At 41.5% G+C, this 21,936-nt stretch overlaps 1 protein-coding gene across 1 annotated transcript in view; it reads right to left on the minus strand.

Moving 5' to 3' along the window:
- DSCAM (DS cell adhesion molecule) overlaps nucleotides 1-21,936 on the minus strand; it is a 475,090-nt gene that overhangs the window by 66,805 nt on the left and 386,349 nt on the right. The window contains 1 exon segment of the mRNA XM_040530051.1: nucleotides 15,286-15,419. Within this exon segment, the coding sequence (XP_040385985.1) occupies nucleotides 15,286-15,419 (134 nt within the window).

Consider the following 21,936-nt stretch of genomic DNA (forward strand, 5'->3'; position numbering starts at 1 on the left):
ATCTGTCTTGACATCTACATGAGAATACTGGACAAATGCCTGTGGCTTGACAGGCTGGATCTTTGTGAGGTCATACATAAAAATTAATGTATTGATCAATGCACAGGAAGCTGAATTTTAATATTCATGAAGCAGCATTTCCTAGGGTTAATTTGAAAGTCAAACGGGCTAGGCTGTCTCTGGTACTTAGGTTTCACTCATTAATGCAGCCATCTAGCACAAGCTACTTCCAAAACACCTAATGAGATGGAACGTGAATGTAGTATTTAAGAACAGCAAACCATTACAGACCTCTGTATTGCTAAAATTTAATTCCAGCAAGCATCATTCCAGTTAAAGTTACACTGTTTTTTCCTAGACTCCTATGACTTTTGAAAGGGACATATGGCTGCCTTTGGAAGCTAGTCCTAATTCTGCAGATCTCCTGCTTGAAATGTCTTACTGTTCAGCTCCCCTCTGCCATGGCAGAAGCTAGGCCAGTCAGAGAAGAACCTTGTATAAAATTGCTAAACACAGCTTGGGGAGTGGAGATTTGATGTTTGGGACAAAGAGAGAATCTAAGTAGAAAAGGAAAACCTCAGCCTTGGAGCTACAACACTGTCACTAAGCTCTCCTGCTCTCAGGGCTGACGTAAGAGAGAAAACAGAAAAAAGAAAACAACCATCCAAAATTCCCATTTGCAATGTGGTCAGCTGTGAGAGAAGGCAAAACAGTCTCAAAGCAGAGAAGCTCTCTCTCCCTGGGGCTCCAAAGGCAGAAGAATCACAGAATTAGTTTCTCTGTTGTCTTTTTAAATGCCTTGTCTTTAATTCCTTTCCTCCTCCTACAGAGGATCGGCTTCATTAATACATTTGCAATTGTAGTCCTTTCAAATATAAATTCAATTATTAATTAAATTAATTTAAAAAACAAATCTGGAAAATATATCTTCACTAAATTTGTGATTCTTATTTTCTTAAAAGAAACTGCTATAGCAAAAGATTTTGGTTTCTAACTGGTTAACATACACCTGTTTCCTCAGCTAACATTCTCTGTTAAACACTTGGGGATGCTCCAGTGACAAAGAATCAATTTTACTTGTAACTTTTACTTGTCATTTCAATTAGACTAACATGCTAGAGACTTTCATTACACAAGAAGAAAAAAAAGGAGCTTTGTCAGCAAAGAGAAGATTAAACAATTGAAATAAGAAAAGGAATTAAAGGAATGTCACCTTGTCACATACTGGTCTTTCCATGTGCCAGCATGTGCCATTTACTGTTATGTTATCCCAAAAGCAGTAACATGCTTGCTCAAGGGATTTTTTTTTTCGACTGCCTATTTTTATTTTTTAAGTTTAGCTTATAGATGATGGGCTAATTTTTCTCCCATCTTCATCTCTCTGTCTAAGAAGCACAGACAGGGACAAAACATTAAAAAGCCAGCAAGGGCTGTGCATAGTAAAATGAAATCAAAGCCTTTTACGAGAGTGCAGTCAATCTACTTCTCAAACAAGGCAACAGCAAGAGATCCTGAGGAACAGCCACTGCAGGTAGTATTTTCTTCTGATGCAACTTCAGCTGAACTGGTATGCACTGCTTTGTATGCTTTGAAATAGTATGCCATCTCCTGGCAAATAAATAGAAGATGTGCATAAACTCAGAACCCTTAGACTGTTTTTTACTTGTTTGCTTGATTGTTGTATTTTCTAACACAAACTGGAAAAAAATCAAAAGGGTGAATTCAAAAATTATGTTTTTAACAGTACTCAAGCAAACATGGAATTTCCCAAGCAGGGAATTAAGGTAACAAGTATCATTTACTCTGTACTGGAAGATTACATGAGTCAAAGCCTGTCTGTACCTTGCCTACAACTGCATATACACAATTTCTGATGTAAGGTAGGCACACTGAAGATCTATATGTTCTTGTTCTCTGCAAGTTGTGAGGAAACATGGAGGTGAACTGAGAAAGCCATATGGAGACTTTTGCGACAAGAGTGAAAAGCAGGAAAGGCAGATTTGCAGTGTGTTCTGTGAAGTACGAGAACATATGAGTTATTTACCTTTATGCTGGCTGCCCGACTGTGAAAATTAAAAATATATATTTGTACCACATAGAGAGTAGCATGTGTGCTTTCACTACGAATTTGAGTATAAAATATGACTATAGAATCATGACTGGAAGGACCTTAAGAGTTCACCCAAGTCTATCCTCCTTCTCTAAGCCAGGTTCAACTATAGCTGCACAATTTCAGAAAAATGTTTGTCCAACATGATTTTGAAGACTTACAGTAAGTGGAGATTCTGCAACTCCCTAAGCTGCATGAGCTATTCCACTGTTTAACTAATCTTATTATTAGAAACCATTCTTAAAGTCTACCTTGAGTTTCCTGCTGCAGTTTAAGCTCATATCTTATTTTTCCAATTTACTAGGAACACACAGAATAGATTCTAACCTTCATATTTCCACCAGTCTTTAATCTGCATGAAGATCTGTCATTCCTTTCCTCATCAGTACCCTTATCTTTGTGTGACTTAATAACCCCAGTGCTTTCAACTTTTCCAAGAAATCACATCTTTGCTAATAATATATGCTGTTATCATTTGTCCTATCAACCATTGCTCAACAGGCTTCTCAAATACAGTTTCTAAATCTCTATTTGACAATCCCTGAGCATGGCATTTGGCTTTTCACAACAGTATTATAATGCTAGGTGAAGTTCGTCTTGTGATATCACAGAATCACAGAATGGTCTAGGTTGGAAGAGACCTCCAAGATCACTTAGTCCAACCTCTGACCTAACACTAACAAGTCCCTCACTAAACCATATCACTAAGCTCTACATCTAAACATCTTTTAAAGACCTCCAGGGATGGTGACTCAACCACTTCCCTGGGCAGCCCATTCCAATGCCTAACAACCCTTTCAGTAAAGAAGTTTTTCCTAATATCCGATCTAAACCTCCCCTGGCACAACTTTAGCCCATTCCCCCTCGTCCTGCCACCGGGCACGTGGGAGAATAGACCAACCCCCACCTTGCTACAGCCTCCTTTAAGGTACCTATAGAGAGCGATAAGGTCACCCCTGAGCCTCCTCTTCTCCAGGCTGAACAATCCCAGCTCCCTCAGCCGCTTCTCGTAAAACTTGTTCTCCAGACCCCTCACCAGCTTCGTCACCCTTCTCTGGACTCTTGAGCACCTCGATGTCCTTCTTGTAGCGAGGGGCCCAAAACTGAACACAGTACTCGAGGTGCGGCCTCACCAGAGCCGAGTACAGGAGGACAATCACTTCCCTACACCTGCTGGCCACACTGTTTCTGATACAAGCCAGGATGCTGTTGGCCTTCTTGGCCACCTGAGCACACTGCTGGCTCATATTCAGCTGACTATCAACCAGTACTCCCAGGTCCTTCTCTGCCAGGCAGCTTTGCAACTACTCGTCTCCCAGCCTGTAGCGCTGCTTGGGGTTGTTGTGCCCCAAGTGCAGGACCCGGCACTTGGCCTTGTTGAACTTCATACAGTTGACCTCAGCCCATCGGTCCAGCCTATCCAGATCCTCCTGCAGAGCCTTCCTACCCTCGAGCAGATCGACACATGCACCTAACTTGGTGTCATCTTCAAACTTACTGAGGGTGCACTCGATCCCCTCATCCAGACCATCGATAAAGATATTAAAGAGGACTGGCCCCAGTACTGAGCCCTGGGGGACTCCACTAGTGACCAGCCTCCAACTGGAATTGACTCCATTCACCACAACTCTTTGGGCCCGGCTATCCAGCCAGTTTTTAACCCAATGAAGCGTACGCTAATCCAAGCCATGAGCAGCCAGTTTCTTGAGGAGAATGTTGTGGGAAACGGTGTCAAAAGCCTTACTGAAATCAAGGTAGACCACATTCACAGCCTTTCCCTCATCCACTAAGCTTGTCCTTTTGTCATAGAAGGAGATCAGGTTCGTCAAGCAGGACCTGCCTTTCATAAAGCCATGCTGACTGGGCCTGATCGCCTGGTTGCCCTGCAAGTGCCGCGTGGTGACACTCAAGGTAATCTGCTCCATGAGCTTCCCTGGCACTGAGGTCAAACTAACAAGCCTATAGTTCCCCGGGTCTACCCTCCGGCCCTTCTTGTAGATGTGCATCACATTTGCTATCCGCCAGTCAACCGGGACCTCCCCTGATAGCCAGGACTGCTGATAAATGATGGAAAGCGGCTTGGCCAGCTACTCCACCAGTTCTCTCAGTACCCTCAGGTGGATCCCATCCTTCCCCATCGACTTGCGTACATCCAAGTGCTGTAGCAGGTCGCCAACCATTTCCTCGTGGATAGTGAGGGCCACATCCTGCTCCCCATCCCCTTCCACCAGCTCAGGGTACTGGGTATCCAGAGAACAACTGGTTTTGCCGCTAAAGACTGAGGCAAAGAAGGTATTAAGCACCGCAGCCTTTTCCTCATCTTTTGTAACTAAGTTTCCCCCCGCATCCAGTAAAGGATGGAGATTCTCCTTAGTCCTCCTTTTTGTGTTGATGTATTTGTAAAAACAGTTTTTGTTATCTTTAACGGCAGTAGCCAGATTGAGCTCCAGATGAGCTTTGGCCTTTCTAATTTTGTCCCTGCACAGCCTCGCAACATCCTTATAGTCCTCCTGAGTTGCCCGCCCTCTTCTCCAAAGATTATAAACCCTCCTTTTTCTCCTAAGCTCGAGCCACAACTCTCTGTTCAGCCAGGCTGGTCTTCTTCCATGCCGGTTCGTCTTTGGGCACGTGGGGACAGACCGCTCCTGAGCCATTAAGATTTCCTTCTTGAAGAGTGCCCAGCCTTCCTGGACTCCTCTGCCCTTCAGAACCACCTCCCAAGGGACTCTGCCAACCAGTGTCCTGAACAGCTCAAAGTCAGCCCCCCGGAAGTCCAAGACAGCGGTTTTACTGGTCCCCTTCCTGTCTTCGCCAAGAATAGAGAACTCTACCATTTCGTGGTCACTCTGCCCAAGACAGCTCCCAACCATCACATCTCCCACCAGTCCGTCACTGTTTGTGAACAGAAGGTCTAACGGGGCACCTCCCCTGGTAGGCTCTCTAACCAGCTGCATCAGGAAGCTATCTTCCACGCTCTCCAGAAACCTCCTAGACTGCTTTCTCTGGGCTGTGTTGTGCTTCCAGGATATGTCTGGGAAGTTGAAGTTCCCCATGAGAACAAGCGCTGACGATTTCGCAACTTCTGCCAGCTGCCTGTAGAACTCCTCATCCGTCTCCTCATCCTGGTTTGGTAGTCTATAACAGACCCCCACCAGGATGCTTGCCTTGTTGGCCTTCCCACTGATCCTAACCCATAGGGACTCAACCTTATCATTCCCAGCCTCAAGTTCCACAACATCAAAACACTCTCTAATATAGAGAGCCACACCACCACCCCTTCTGTGCTGCCTGTCCCTTCTGAAGACCCTATAGCCAGACATTGCAGCACTCCAGTCATGAGAGTGGTCCCACCATGTTTCCGTGATGGCAACCAAGTCATAGCCTGCTTGCTGCACGGTGGCTTCCAGCTCCTCTTGTTTGTTACCCATGCTGCGTGCATTAGTGTAGATGCACTTCAGTTGGGCCATTGCCTTCTCCCCCGGCCTTGCCATTGTTCCCCCTGGCACAGCTCCAACAAGCCTTATTTCAGCCCCATCCCCCTTCTTACCTAGTTTAAAGCCCTCTCAATGAGCCCTGCCAGCTCCTGGGCTAGGATCCGTTTTCCCCTTAGAGATAGGGACCCATCTGCAGCCATCAGGCTGGGTGCTGAGTAAAGCGCCCCATGGTCAAAAAAAACAAAATTTCTGTGTTGGCACCAGCCTCTGAGCCACGTGTTAATCAGGTGGGCTTTCCGTGTCCCCTCTGTACCCCTCACTGCCACCGTAGGGATAGACAAAAACACCACCTGTACACAAAATATACAAAATAAAAATACACAAAATAACCTCAAAATCCTCCTCTGAAGAATCTAGCCACTTGCTCTCTGCCTACTACCTCTATAATTGGTTCTTCATAGTACCCATTGTCATGTACTTTTACCTCCACTAAATTTTATCTATTTTTCTTCCCAGACCAATTTCCCCATTTATCAAGATCATTCTGAATTCTAGTTTTGTCTCCAATGTACTTGCAATCCACCCCAGTCTTGTATCTCCTGCATATTTAATAGGCACACTATTTCGTTATCTGGGTCACTACCAAAACCACTGAACAAAAGTGGACCCAAGAAAGATAAATATGCTGCTCTTTCCTGTGCACAATAAGGAACCCCTGGTTTCATTGCCCCCTACAGTGATCAGTTTTATACCTATCCTGAGCTGTCTCTGAAACTGTGTTTGCATGTTTATTGTTTCAATAAACATGCTTCTGGTGGGTTTATCTTCATTGCTAAATGCAGAGAACCAGGGAGTATGTTGATGACCTCAAACCCAATGGTCCACTCTGCTTTTAAATTAGAACTCTGGCTCATTTTTGGACTACTTTAAACAGCTCTCTTCAAAACAAATCTGCTTTAAAGGGGTAGTACTAAGCAGTGTGGACAGTTGTCAGTCAATGTCACTTATTCCTGGGGCCAGGAGCTGCTCCTCGGCTCTTATTTATTCAACAGTATGGATGCGGCCTACAATGAACATGGAAACACATCTGTAATAAAAGTAAGCTTTTAGTTCTATAAGGTTGAAACACAGAGATCTACATCTTTTTGCACAACTCCATCAGAGAATTGTCTACCCTGCTCTACCTCAGACCTTTGTTGCACCTGGAAACAATACTTTAGAATTTATTTGACCGATGAGTTATCAGTAAGGGGGGCTACAATAAGTAATTTTTACCCCAAAGTGAATTGGATTAACATGAAATCAGTACTTTACTGTGTTTACAAAGATTGAGTTACTATGTCTCTGAGACAGACCTGTGAGGGTGCTCTCTCAGTGAATTCCCTAAAGAAGTAGAACTCCACCTACAAACTTTTTCCCGGGGTTATGGACAACTGTATTTCTTCAAATCTGCTGTTTTTTGCCTTGCTTCCTTTCACAGTCAGGCAGGCTGTCAGAGCTGCCAACAACAGCCAATCCACATTTTCAGTGAAAACGGACATCACTTTGGTTATATAATGTTTTCTAATCAGGTCTTGGTATTTTGGCTCATGTTTCGACATATGACATGTTTCTCACTCAGTGCTATTGAAGCTAACTGTTGTAAGCTGTGCACAAAGCAGAATGAATCTTCTGTGTAATTTTTTTTTCCCTTTTCTTCAGTTCTGAACTGAAATGTTGGAAAGTGCAGGACAGAGATTTCAGAAACAGCTGAGGTGGCTCTCTGCCTTCCCACCTGCAGGAAAGACTTGTGAATCCATTTCCAGAAACTAGGCCCAGGAGACTGCCCACTGCCTAGACCTCCAGGTAGCTCATGTACCCAAGAAGTCTGTTGCTTGGGAGCCACAGATGTATACCATCTGCTCATCCTTTTGCAGAACCCACAGGGGCCAGAGTGCCCATCCATATCCCTGGGCTCATGATCAGGGAAGCAGTTATGTGTTGTCACACGCAAGTAACCACACAAAGGTCATGAGACCTCCTCTAGGCTGACAGTAGCTCTACTGCCTGCTCTGGTGTCCCCAGGAAGTCACCAGGTTTGTTCAGAGCATTTCAGTCAAATCACAAATTGTGTGACCCCACCTCTGGTCTCGAGTCTTCTGCTGCCTGTACAATACAGAATGGGACAAAACCATACCTGCTGAAATAATCTGCAACTGATGCCAAGGACTTATTGTTAGACTATACTGATATATGTGTATGTGAGACTAGGTACTGAGACAAAACCAGAGTTTTATGAAAAAATCAATATCAAATTTGTTTTAGTAGGGCTTTGCAAGGAGACCTTTTAAAAGTTGCATCAAACAGCACAGCAGCAGAATTAATTTATACTCTGTCGCATCTCTCTTGAGATCTGCTCCATGACAAGAATAAGATAGGCAAAAAATGTAAAGTTGGCAAAGCAATTAAAAGAATGAATGTGCTATATTTGGGAGCTGGTAACAAAGCTGTGACATAACTATGAAAAAGCTGTTAACACTATGTGTGGTATATTAAAAAGGACATATTTTAGATACCATTCTAAATATGTTTTTTTAAAATAATCCCCCAAATTATAGACTAGTTCTATACTATATAAAGAATGAGAAATAATAAACATAAATATCTTCATGCTGTGAAAAGTACTGTAGAGGCACAGTGATAAATACTGCTGGTAGCACATAAATCAATGAGCAGGTATTTTAAATTCAACCTCACAGACTCTGCTGACTCTAAATAAGCTTCCATTCACCAGTAACTTTATCTACTAAGTCCTCTCCTGACAGTTACTTTTCCCTCTCTTTTAAGGGACTTTCAGCATACCTTTAACCACAAAGTCTCCACAGAATAACAACAAATCACTTCCTGCTTATAACTGCTTTTGTACTGCTCTCCGTGAGTTTTATTCAAGTCTTTAGGACCAGAGAGAAGCCGTGGGTCAGACAGTATGATAAAACACCACTACACATTGAGTAAGAATTTGGGCAGTTGCCAGGCAAAAGCAAGACAAAGTTTGTGTCAGAAAAAAAAATAAAAATGTATAGAATGTCTTCTGCAACTACAGGACTCTCCTCAAGGAGTGAGAGCTATTAAGCAGGGATGAAGTATACCTGGCAAAGTGTGGAAAGTACATCTTTGCAAACAAGCTTGCTAACTTAGTGAAGGGGACTTCAAAGTAGGTGTGCTTGAGGAGGGTTACCATAACAGAGAAGTAAGAGTACAAGGCACAAAGCAGATATGTGTAGGAGACAACATGATAGGACAGCTTCTGACCTTTCTCCTCTAAGAGCTGCATGGCTTAGGACCATTTAATATGTTTGTATTCTACTGCATGTAGCTCTAGAGAATACACAATTAGAAGTCTGTGCATAATTGCAGAGCTACAACCTCACTGAGATTGTGGTTACTTGGTAGGATAGCACTCATGATTGGTGTGCTGCAAAGGAGGGATGCAGACTCTTCAGGAAAGACGTCTGGGAATGTGTGAAGGACATCTTGCTTGCTGTGTAAAGGAGTGTCATGAATACATGGAATGCTGTCTTGGGGGCAGGATCAGAGGACAGACCAGTACTGGTGATATTACAGTAGGTGTCTGCTACAGATAAGGCAGATCAGGCCTTCTTTAAGCAGCTGAACAAAGCCCCACAAGCACATGGCTTGGCACTTGTAAGTGACTAATCATAGTGGAAACTGCTGGATGGGTAATATGATTGGAAGCAAGCAACCCAGGAGATTTCTAGAGCATTATAAGACCATTTCTTTTTGCAGGTGATCTGTAAACTGGCTAGTGGATATACTCTGTTGGACGTGTTGCCTACAAACAAGGAAGAACTGGTTGAAAATGTGAAGGTTTATGACAGCGTTGGCTGAGGTGATGAGGAGGATTGAGTTTAAGATCCTCAGAGAAATGATCTCATGGGAAACTGTCCTGGAGGGTAAAGGGGCTCAGGACAGCTGGCTGGTCTTTAAGGACTATCTCCTCAAAATGCAGAAATGGTCTTCTGTAACATATGAGAAGTTGAGAAAGTTTGGCAGAAGGCCATAGATCCCAATTGAGCTCAAACACAAAAATGAATTACACAGAAGGTGAAAAAAGGGACAGGCTACTTGGGAGGAAGACAAACACACTGTATTTGTAGGGATAACATCAGAAAAGCAAAAGCTCAGATGGAGATGAAATTACCAAGGCAGATGAAGGGCAACAAAAAAGGTTTCTTTAAGTAATTAAGCAGCATGTGAAAGTCTAGGAAGAGTTTAGGTGCACTGTTCAGTGAGGCAGGGGAACTAGTGAAAAAGAATTTGGAAAAAAAGTTGAGGTAGTCAATGCTTTTTTTTTTTTTTTTTGGCCTCTGTTTTAACTGGTAAAGTTTACACTCAGATCTCCAGATCACTGAATCTCCTCAAACAGTATGTGGGAGTGAAGCTGTACTCATAGTAGAGGGAAAGGGAGTTAGGGAGCATTTAAGAATCACTTAATTAGACATACAGAAACCCATAGCACCAAATGGGATGTATCTGAAGGTGATGAAAGAGGTGGCTGATGCCATTGTGAGGCTAATGTTGGTTGTATTTGAAAGGCCATGGCAATCAGAGGAAGCTTCTGAAGATTGTGAAAAGGTAAATGCCATGTTCATCTTCAAGAAGTGCAAGAAAAAGTATCCAGATAACTACAGGCTGGTCAGCCTAGTCTCAATGACCCGATAAAGTTATTGAGCAAATCCCACTAGAATCCATTTTTAAACACATGAAGGAGGGGAAGGAACAACTGATCTGGATTTACCAAGGGCAAATCACACCTAACCAACCTGATTGCGTTCTATGACAAGGTGAATTGCACTGTGAACAAGGGGCAGTGGATGTTGTGTACCCTGGCTTTAGCAAGGTATTTGACCAAGTCTCCTGTAGCCTCCTTGTCACCAGACTGGTGAAATACCAGCTGGAGTAGCGGACAATAAAGCTGAATGGAAAATTGTCCACACTCTTGGGATCAGTAGTACGAAGTTCAGGTGCAGGACAGTAATTACTAGCATCCCTCAGGGATTGTTTTTTGGGACCAATACTGTTTAATATTTTCATTAGTGACAGAATAGAGTACACTCTCAGCAAGTAAGTGAATGGCCCAAAACTGGGGGGAATATTTTATATGCTGGAGAACAGGGCTGTTGTTCAGAGCGACCTAGACAGGCTGATCAGAGACTCATGAAGTTCAGAAAGATCAAATACAAAGGCCCGAATCTTGGATGGAATAACTCCATGAACCAGCACTACCTGGTGGCCAAACGTCCAAGAGGCAGCTCTGCAGACAAACAGGCCTGGTGTTAGCAGCTCTTCATTCCTAATGGTACAGGCCAGCTGATCCAGGGAGGTGATTCTTCCCCTCCACTCTGCACTTGTGAGACTGCATCTAAGTATTGTGTCCAGTCTTGGGCTCTCCAGGAAAAGAAAAAAGACATGTACATACTGGAGCAAGTACAGAACAGGGTTGCCAGGGGATAGTCAGGAGGCTGGAGCACAGGACATATATACCAGGACAGGCTGAGCCATCAGGGTCTGTCAGCCTTGAGAAGACAAGGCTCAGGAGAGACTGTATTGCTGCCTACACATGCTTGATCAGATGACACACAGAAGACGAAGCCACGCTCTTCACAAAGCTGCAGGGTGGGAAACATTTTCAACATGGGAAATGGCTTGAGCAATCTGATGTAATTAAACTCACTTTGAGAAGGGTGTTGGACTAGGTCAAATCCAGAAGTACCTTCTGATCTAAATTATCCTATTATTCTATGAAAGATTAAAAATGGCAGTCCAGTTCCGTGCAAGATACATATATAATAACTGAAACCAAACACCAACAGAGATAACGCGCAACTCTCTGAGAAAAAGAAATACATTAGAATGCCACCAAGATGTCTCCTCAGTTACACAGTGGGAAAGACTCCAGTAAAACAAGTATGGCATTTTAGGCCATTGGCAGAATTGTATGTCTTTCACATCAGAACGTTTTCTATGCACAATTGTCTAAACAAGTTCTGCTTTTAGCTTTCACTACCAGGAAATCAGAGAGTGATAGAGAGGTCATCTTTTTCCGTATCTTAATATGAGTGGAATGAAGACAAGAACCAACTGACGGTATCCTGAAAAGGAAAATCACTGAGAAGGAAAGCAGTCTCCCTTTATTGTCTTTTTATAGCACAGTTCTACTTACATGACTCCTTTCCATTAATCTCTAGGCATCACATAGAGGTAGCAGAAGACCGATGCACAGTTTAAAGACCTGCTTCATTGGAACCACCAGGATAAGCCCATTTAATGGGTTTGATCCTGTGAGTGAACAACTGATGAATGAATCACTGCTTGTCTAACAAAACCCTCCCTCCCCCCAAAAAAGCAAAACCCCAACCACAAAAACAACGAGAGCACTTTTCTAATCAAGGGAGCAAAATAGATTTTAAAGTGTATTTCTGACTGAGTGATGCCATAGTGTTTGTTGACACTCTAATTATATAGCTGATCTATATTTACTCGTGTCTTAACCTCTCCCTGCTTTCTGTATCTGTTGCAATGTTTCCCAGCCCTTCCTGCAGCAGTGAACCTTTGTTCTCCTACCTTGAGCACATGCCAGGTTTCTTTCCATGTTGCTTTTTAACTGTCCCGAGACTGCAATTTTCCAGGCTGAGAAAGAGAAATCTAACTCAATTAGCACTGAGGGCTAGCTGACAGCTTGTATGTAAATACATCAGTACTCGTAGCTCTGTATTTTTTCTGTATTTGTAGAATAAAAAAGAGAAAGTTATATTTAATAATGCCTATATAATAATATAGGCAACACATATAAACAGGGTAATATTGGATCCTTGCTTGCTGTTTATCTTTCCTACAGAATAGACTGCAGTGGAGAATAATTTTTATTTTTCCACACATTAATCATTCTTGCTTCTTGAACCACACCAGGCAGATATTATCCTTGAGATTCAAAATAGTTAAACAGGGGCAGCAAAAGTCTTGTTAGCTTCTACCCTTGCAAAGCAAACTGAACTGTGCAAGAGACAGCAAATCTTTGTCTTAGAGTATCTCAAGGTCATGTGAGGGTTGTCCTTTGTAGTAAAAATGTGCACAATATGACCAACAGAGTTAATTTGTTTTCCTTATGGTGACATAAATACCAAAAGAACATTTTTATGTAAAGGAACTTTGACCATCTTGTTAGCCAAAGAACATTGTCTGAAATGTACTGTACTGACTTGTTCTCAGTAGCCGCATACTGTTTGTAAAATTTAATCTGCAAAGATGATAACTTCCCCATAAGTTTTCATTTACCATTGCTCTTTTCTCTTTCACTTCACCGGTGCTGCTTTCTATTTAAATGGCAGATATTTAGCAAAGTTATCTTGCTACTAAGGCTTTGACTGAGGGAAGAAGTCTGTTCAGGAATTTTATATAGCTCCATGCCTCCAACTACAACATTTAAAATCTATGGTGGCAGGAGAATTGATAAGGAAATAGGTCTTCTGTTTATTCCCCTCCCCAACTTAATTTAAGGCCATTTTCTCTGTCAGCTGCTTGTCTCTATGAACAGTGAATACAAGAACTTCCATGGGATACATAGACCACACTTGCACAAGAGTGCTGGCATGTAAGCACCTCTGCAGCAGACTTGTTCCACTGTAAAACTAGCTCATAAAGTAACTCTACTAATTTTTTTTTTTTATTTAACAATACTTTTATGGATGAAAGATAACAAAGCATTTTGTTAGAAATAAAATTGTGGGTGGGGGGTCCTGTGTTAAATGTGTCCTGCAGTCTTGCATTTAGAGATAAGTGCAACCTGGTATCTGAAAACAGATAACTGAGTATGATCACTGCGTTGCTCATGACACAGGACTGATACAGACCAGCTCTGTAAAGCCTCCCTTAATGCTGATCTGTGAAACACTACTAAGAAATAGTACAGGGACTGTCTTCACAGATATAAATGCGCACACACACACACACACCCATTCAAGCACACAGGGAGCCAGTAGGATAGCTATATAAGTATATACCAGTAATTAATAAAAACCACAAACATCTCCAAGTGCTTCTACTGTGGGCTATGGAATACAATGACAACCTCTCATCACCCTGTAATGAACATCACAAAAATATACAAGTAGAATTCAGTACAGGTCAAGCAAAAAAGGTAAGTGTTCCTGTCATCATCTATCACATTTTGTTCTGAGGTACTCCAAAGTGTACCCATACAATAAGTAGTCATGAAAAGGTAGTTCTATAGATGAAAGAGCAGCAAATTGGAGAGCAAATGTGCAGGTAGAAAGTTTATCTTCCTGGTGATGTAAATATACTGGGAAAAAAAAAAAAAAAAAAAAGAAACACTGCAGCTTTCTGTGTGGTTAAGTAGCTAACGAGCCAGCAGCACCATCTGGCGTTCCTTCCAACCACTGGTGAAGCATTTACTTTCCACTCTGATGAGAGCCCTAAAAGCAAGGTCCAGTTCTGTAAAATGTGATCTCTAACCGACTGCACGCCATAGAAGTGGATGAGCCATGACAGAAAAATCTCTGGTCAGTTTGCACTTTAACTGTACAGTCAAGACATTTTGGTTTGCACTGTTACAATTATTAAATTAATAGAGTTAGGAATCAGCACTCCCAAATCATAAATAAAGCAATGACCTCCAGTCCTGAGCTTCATAAATGACCAATAAACCCTGTTTACATCAGAATGTATGAGTTTGAGCTTAGCCATCAGTGCACACGTGGTTTTCATTCCATCCCTCCTTGAGTACTTTCTGAATTAGTTCACTTGGTAGAAGAGTGGGCTGGGTGAGCCTGTGTCTGCCTGCAAGATGCCATGCAGACATACCTCAGGCCTTCTACTGTCTCAGCAAGCTTTGGAAACAATCCTGAGGCACAACTGGAAGTTTCCTGTCAAACTCTTACTAGCTGTGGAACAATAACTTTATTGTCTATTAAACTAAGATTGCATTTTGCAACTTGCATCAAACTACATTTGATGGGGAGCCCTACTTAAAAGCTAAATCAAAAGCTTGGATAAAACCTAAATACACTCTTTGTCAAAGCATATTAAAATAAATATGCATTGCTATTTAAAAAGAACAGTTGACCCTTGTCTTTAATGATAGCTAGTCTTTTGTGATTCAGAGAAAGAGATGCCAGATAATCGATTCAATTTTTCTCATCGCATTCTCAGAAAGTAGTAGTGTGTAAACCTAGAATGAGCAAATACTCCTGCCACAAATAAGCTTATTCACAAGCAAATATGTTTGTTCATAAGTCATTATGCTCCTTCACGCATGAATACCCGGGCCAAAAGGGTAGGAAACTAAGATGAAAACACTAATCCAATTCAGCAATTAGGAGCTTAAATACATGTTTCCAGATACAACAGAGCTCTACAAAGCTTGCAGCTGATCCTGTTTAGGAAACATTTGTAAGTCAGCACTCTGCAATATCTTTTAAGTACTGTAAAAGTTTGATAGGTGGGAAAAAATAAACCAACTTCTTAGCCCCAGAATCCCCCTTTACTCTTAGAGGAAACAACAACAACAAACAAAACAAAATAAAACAAGCGCCACCAAACTCAACAAAAGCAAACGGCAAGAAAGTAAGTGACAAAGAAAATATCAAGCACTGAACATCTGCAAATACAGTTTTAGCTCTGCAAATCTGTGCAGCCTTTCTGTGGCTGTGTTGTGGGACTTACCGTGGGATAGGGGTGTGAGCAGAATACGGTGTATTTCCGGATGATGCCATTGAGCTTGAGGGGAGGGAGCCAGGACACAAAGACAGTGGAGGCTGAAGATGCAGCTGCTTTAACACCAGCAGGAGGACCTGGAACTGGAGAAAAAAGCTGTGTTAGAGAGGGCTGGAGAAGTATGCTGCTTTGGTAACCCTGCCCCTCTGGATTGAGGGGGACACCCTGCACTAAGAAGCAGCCTCCACACTGCCCATGCTGGAGGAGAGGGTTTGAAGGGTTATTCCCCTATCTGTAGGAGGAGAAAGCCTCTCCTTTAGAAGGAGGGGAAAGCCTCTGCTTCAGAGGGCCCCAAAGAAGAAGCTGCCACTGACAGTTAAACTTCTGTGTAGCGTCATCCCCATCCTGCATACATGAAACTGCATCATCTGTGGCCAGTGAAAATCGCCAAACAACATAATACTGTAAATGTTAGCTCAATTTTGAAGGAATGACTCATGCCAAATGATTATATGCTGTATAAATAATAGGCATGTGAACAGCTTAATGGCTATACACAGTAGAGCTGTGAATGTAATGAAGTGGAGAGCAAACGAGCTGTAGTTCTGTGCAATTAGCACTGCCTGATGTGACCCAGGTACACCCAGTAGCATAATGTGCGAGCAGCCATATGGCCTCACAGTCTCCTTCCCCTAGCCTTGCCCTCAACAGCTCAGACCTGTATCTAACACTGCAGTATGTGAGCACATATTTATTTTGCTATTAGTAGTAGCTATCTTTATAAGATATTGAAAACTGACAAAAAGAAAAAACAATTCTCTGAAACTGGAAAATACTTAAACTAGGAAATGTTGAATTCTTGGTACATAATCCTAACTCTTCGCAGACTTCCACTTTGGGAAGGACTTTAAATTCATGAGCATATATTATTTTTCAAGCTTATGTTATGCTCTATAATATTCTCTAACTTTGTAGTTGCTCCTGTATGTGAACAAAATTCCTGCATGCTAGAATACCCATGAAGTTACACATACATATAAGCTTATACTTAAACCAAATAGGAAGGGTAAAATAAAGTTTCCCAGAAAAAAAAAAATCTGAACAGGAGAATATTTTAAAATAGACTTACAATCATAACAATTTGGAAGATATTTTAGTATTGCACATGTGGAATATTTATGGCAAAGTATTAAAATAGGTATGTTGCATGGAAATTATTACATGTGGTATTACAGACAAAGTGAAACATTTTGATGGATTCTCTTCTCTGCAGACATTTTGGGTCATAAGGAATTTCATATTTTTGTTAAATTTCAAATAAAACAAGCAGAACATTAGAATTTCCAGTAAAATAACAATTCCAGAGCTTGATCAACTTTCTCTACATTAACTGAGAACATTGATTGTGTACTACAGATAGACAAAACCTCGTCCAGCAAGCTCATCTTTATAGGTGGTCCTTAATCTTTGTTCTACCTCATTTAAATAAATAGATATTATGCTGGTACAAAAATTTGCTTATAAGGAGAAGTCAGACTGTCTGGGACCTAACTTTGCTTAGCTATGTAGCTAACTATTTCAGACTGTAAAAATCATATAAAGAAACCTTCAATTTTATGTCTGTACAGGTACTAGTGGAAGATGCAAGAAAACTGATGGATAAGCACCAGTCAGTGCAACATTTCTGAATATGCATTTTCTATTTATAATGTGTTGAAACAGCTAATAAGGCGTCAAGTGAGAATGTCATGATTATAATTGCATGCAAACCCAGCCCCTTGCTGCAAAGGGGCTAATTCAGTTAGCAGTTCTATCCAATGCAGAGTAAATATTGATGCTTGACAGCATTCAACTTGTTATTTATACCCAGTTCATTAGAAATGCTATTTGCTCCCGCTGCTGAAGAGTGAAAGATAGCTCTCCAGGGTAATTACTTAACCCACTGGAGGATTCCTTTACGGTTAGTAATGTTTTCTGGAAATCACTGCAAATAGACGTATGAGGTTAAAGTAATTTATTGTTAAATTAGGGTGTGATCTATAGGGACAGGTTCTGATGGTAATTGGTCGTGGCTGTCAGCTGTTGAGGGATTAACTCAGTATTCATCTAGCATTTTCCAGTCAATGGACACATGTGGAAGATATTACTTGTCATTGGACAGTATTTCTGTTTGGTATACAGACTAGCAGAAAGGGAGGCTAGAAAGAATTCAAGAAGCCATATAGTCAAATTTCTGAACCTTTTCTAATCTGAGGACCCTTTCCACCTTTTTGGTGCAGGGACTGGAACTGGGTAACAGTTTTGGCAGTGCTGCTGAAATTATTCCAAATATTCCTTTATTACTTTTCTTTTTGTTGCAGTACCTTTGTTTGCTATGTTGCACATGCGGAAATGAAAGCGTGTGAGGAAGCATTTATATTTCATTGGCAAGAATTCTGCAGGCTTTCATTTGATGTCTTACAGAGCACCTCTGTCCTCAGTCCAGAGGGTAAAGTCATTGTTCATCATCATTCCCTTGACCTAAACAAGACTATTATGAGCTAACGCAGCACTGGCTGAAACGTTTTTTACTAAACATGGTTTCCTTTCAAATCTGAAGAAGTTGTGCTGGGGAAATGTGGTGCCTACCTTTCCTTGGTGAGAAAAGAAACATATTTCTATCCTAACAAAACATTTTCTCTCATTGCACCCTGTAGCTTTGCTCAGCCATACTGAGACCTCAGTAGTAAGAGACCTGGGCTGTCTCATTGAGCTCCACACAGGTCTTTATTTAGAATACTAATTCCCACAGATCCCAGAAAAGACAAGCTAAATGTGTTCTATACGAGATTCTTTTTCCTTTGGTCACTAAGGGTAAAACAGTGATAAGAAGCTGGAGAAAAAACGGGGGTGAGCACTGAGAACTGCTTTTAGCTGACTTTTCCTTCTTCCAGAGCAGATTTGGCAAATTTAAAATCAAAGATTTTAAATTCTCATTCTCCAGCTAACAAGGCTTTGAGAGACATAGAAATAGCATACAGCTTTCATGTGGAGGAGAACACTTTGTATTCGTGACACTGCAACTGAAATGCAAACGCAGAGAAAAGCAATTATACTGATACAACTAGTCCAGGGAACAGTGTATTTAGATGTGTGGGATAATGGGGAGGAGCTCCAGGAACTTTCTCATTCCCGTTTTCATAAGCAGTGAGATGATTATCACCATTTTTCTTCACAGTACTGCACAGCAGGGAGGCAACTGCACTAAATGCTGTGCTTTTAAGAGTGATATCACCAATATATCAGAAAACCAAACCCTGCTCCTTAAAAGGTTTTGTACCACACAAGACCATCCTATGCAATGTTACATTTAAGAAAAACAAAACAAAATAAAATCCTGACCTTTTCCAGTAGTGTCTATGTTCGTATAAATATTCCATCTGCAATTTAGATATATACTAGCTAAAATACATTCACAGATGCTGTCCATCCCTCATTCCCCCTAAACTGGCCTCTATTAATTAGACCATTCCCACCAAATTCTGCCAGTTGACAAGGGGATCACTTATTGGTTTGTACTTTCTTTTGTTAGTCGATAAGATAAAGTCAGAGATCTCTGAAAATAAAACAGATAGATATGATATGCAATCTCTGAAAAGAAACTGATGTAAAAAAGAAACATGCATCCTCCTGCATCACATAAACCTCTACCAGGCACTAAATCAAAAGCAACCTGTGCCAGGAAAAATTGCCAACTGCAGGAAGCTTTCCTTGGGATGGGGCTCTGGAGGCCATGTCCTCCACTACTCCCTTCCGTACAAAATCAGAAGTGCTCCTGCCAGCCAAGCTGTTGGCTGATGTGTCCAGCTTGTATGGGAAACAAATTCATTCTCTCAAATACAGTTTCACAATACTTCATTCGCAGTGCAGAACCAGAGGGAATTTGTCACGCCCATCACCACCAAGTGGGGTAGTTTTTGAGACCATACTTTGAACACTGAGAGGAAGAGAATTTGAAGAACTATTTCAATTTTCAATGATTTAGAAAAATAAGTCCTCAGATGAAGAAGAGGACCAGCTTATTAGAAACTCTGTGCAAAGTGACAATACCAAAATCAGTTCTTAAAAGTTGGACATTTCCACTTCACTTATTTTTCTGCCAGAAGGGACTTTTAGAAAAGCAGTTTCTTCTTCAGAAGGCTAATGGGGATAAAAAAAAAAAAAAGGCAAAAAAAAGGCAAAAAAAAAAAAGCCCAAATATGATCACATTTAGAAGAAAGCTCCTTTCCTACTATTTGCTACAACTATTCCCATTTTGTAAGCAGATCAGCAGTGGTGTCTGACCTCTGGTGTCTAAAATCAGTATCAAATGTTATATAAAATTGAAGCATTAAATTAATTTTACCCAGGCTGACTGCTTTACTCCCTGGGACATGCTTATTTTGCCACATTGGAGACTTTGGGCCTGCTAAAGAAATTTTGGGCTGATATCTCTAAGCTGAACACCAGCAGGGAAGTAACAGGAGGCTACGATCTGCCTTTCAACAGTGGCAAGGGAACATGCTGCACCATTGATTTTACAATGAAAAGTTTCCCCTAATCTAAAGGAAATGAAAAAAGGAAAAGAAATCAATGGTGTGAGATGGCCTCATAGTAATAATGATGCAGAGGGCTTGGAAACTACTCAAAAATGTCTCAGATTAACAAACTTTTATTAGAGGAGGGTGGAATATCTTGTGTCATACTTTTAACTAGAAGAGGTCTGGGAGCAGAACTACAAGGTTTCCATATCTAAGTTATGTTAAGATTTCAGTTACTTATATTCCTCATGATGAGAGGCTACTCAAAACTAATTTTAGAGCAGGATCTTTTAGGCCTACTGAAATTAGGCCTATGGAATAATCCTCCACAGGAGCCTCTTTTTTTCACAGAAGATTACAGAAGAAATGCCTGCTCTTCCTGAGGACTGAGGCACCTGTTAGATGCATATACTTTGGCAATTTGAATGCTCTTTTCCCATTTAACTTCCATAGCCTAAAGGATGTTTAGATGTGGGATTTGGGCTTGAGCTTATTTTTAATGGCAGCCCTTTATGCATTTTCCATACTAGACCTTTATTACTCTTAAAAAATTGTGAAGCTGAAGCAAAACATGAAATCATTGCACTTTCTGGCAACACCTTTCAGTTTAGTTTTTCTGGACAAAAGATTTGATGAGTGGAACCACTGTGAGGCATCACAAAACATCTGAAAAGGTTAGTCACACTGCCTCAGGGTGAATTACTGCTGAACTACTGGCTTCGTTGCCAGAAGGATTACAAATGAGAGATGAGCTGTTGCACAGCAGCCAAACACAGGCAGGGACTATGTGTCTCCCAGATCTCAGGGCCTGTCTGATCTCAGAAAGAGAGAGTGCAAAAGAGCCACCTGGAATTAGGGAGAAGCAAACTATGCAGAAGAGGATTAAGAAAAATGAAAAAAAAAAAAAAGGGAGGGGCTTCAGAAAAGGTGTTTCAGAACTTTTGAACTGGCGACAGATCAGTGGAGATGGAATGGTGTATGTGACAGGGAGAGGGAGCAATGGACACAGAAACACTTCCAATAGGAAATACTGTTATAAAGCAGGTAGTTTTCCATTGGCATCCCTGGCCAGAAGGGCAGAGAGAAGTACCCAACCCACTTTGCAGCAAAGGAGATTGCATTATGGTGCATCCCTAACTGATACAGAATATTTAGGGAGGCTATGGAGTCCCCAGCACTGCAAGCTTTAGAGAAAAGTTTAGTAAACATCAGCAATGACTGCAATATATCTGATCCTCTTTAGAGCAAGTGGATGGTCTTGGTCACGTGTCAGGAAACTTTCAGGAGCATTACAACATTCATCTGTTGTCCCAGGTAAGAGACAGAGGTGCTGCAGGCTCCACTTCTGCCATCTGTTCAATCCCAGAAGCCAAAGGAACCTCACACAGAGACAAAATGTTGTCTGCACCCAGGCAAGTTTTGGTAGCACCATGTTTTTAACTTGTGAGGAACCAGTGCACGGACTTCACAGATAGACCTTATGACTTGCTTTGCATATGTGCCATAAAGTGTTGACCCAGGGGTTGTCTCTGCAGTTGGGTTTTTTGAGGATTTCAGGAAACGTGTTATCCCAGCGTTGGATTGGCTGGCCAATTTAACATAAGGCAGCAGGACCATCAGGCCAATTTAACACATAATGACACAGGCTGCAATGTTGCTCAAAGGTGTAGAAAAGCAAGCACATTCTTGCTGACTGCAGGGAGGCTCTAACATGGTTTATGTCTCCCTGAGAACAGCCTGCCCCTGAGCTTCTGGAGCAGTGTGGGGCAATCCCCATGTCTGCCTATGGCTTAAGTCCCAGTCCCAAGGCTCTGGGGTGAGAGCTTTTGTATTCAGAGAACATTTAGGGAAAAGTTGCCTGCTGGGATCTGCTCAAGAAAAAAAAAAAAAAAAAAAGTAACTTGAAAATGCAGCAGGTGATCATACAATTCTCCATATTTTACTTTTTTTTATTATTATTTTTTAGATTTTTCTTTGGGATAACACCATCTACCTCCAATCATCAAGTGTTTCAAGAACACCTGAAACAAGACTCCTGTGCACCAAGTTAGTTAAAGGACTTTAGGGTGGGCTCCAGGTTTAAGATACACAAGTCTATGGC

The sequence above is a fragment of the Cygnus olor genome, chromosome 1 (genome assembly GCF_009769625.2).
Source record: "Cygnus olor isolate bCygOlo1 chromosome 1, bCygOlo1.pri.v2, whole genome shotgun sequence".
NCBI classification, from domain to species: domain Eukaryota; kingdom Metazoa; phylum Chordata; class Aves; order Anseriformes; family Anatidae; genus Cygnus; species Cygnus olor.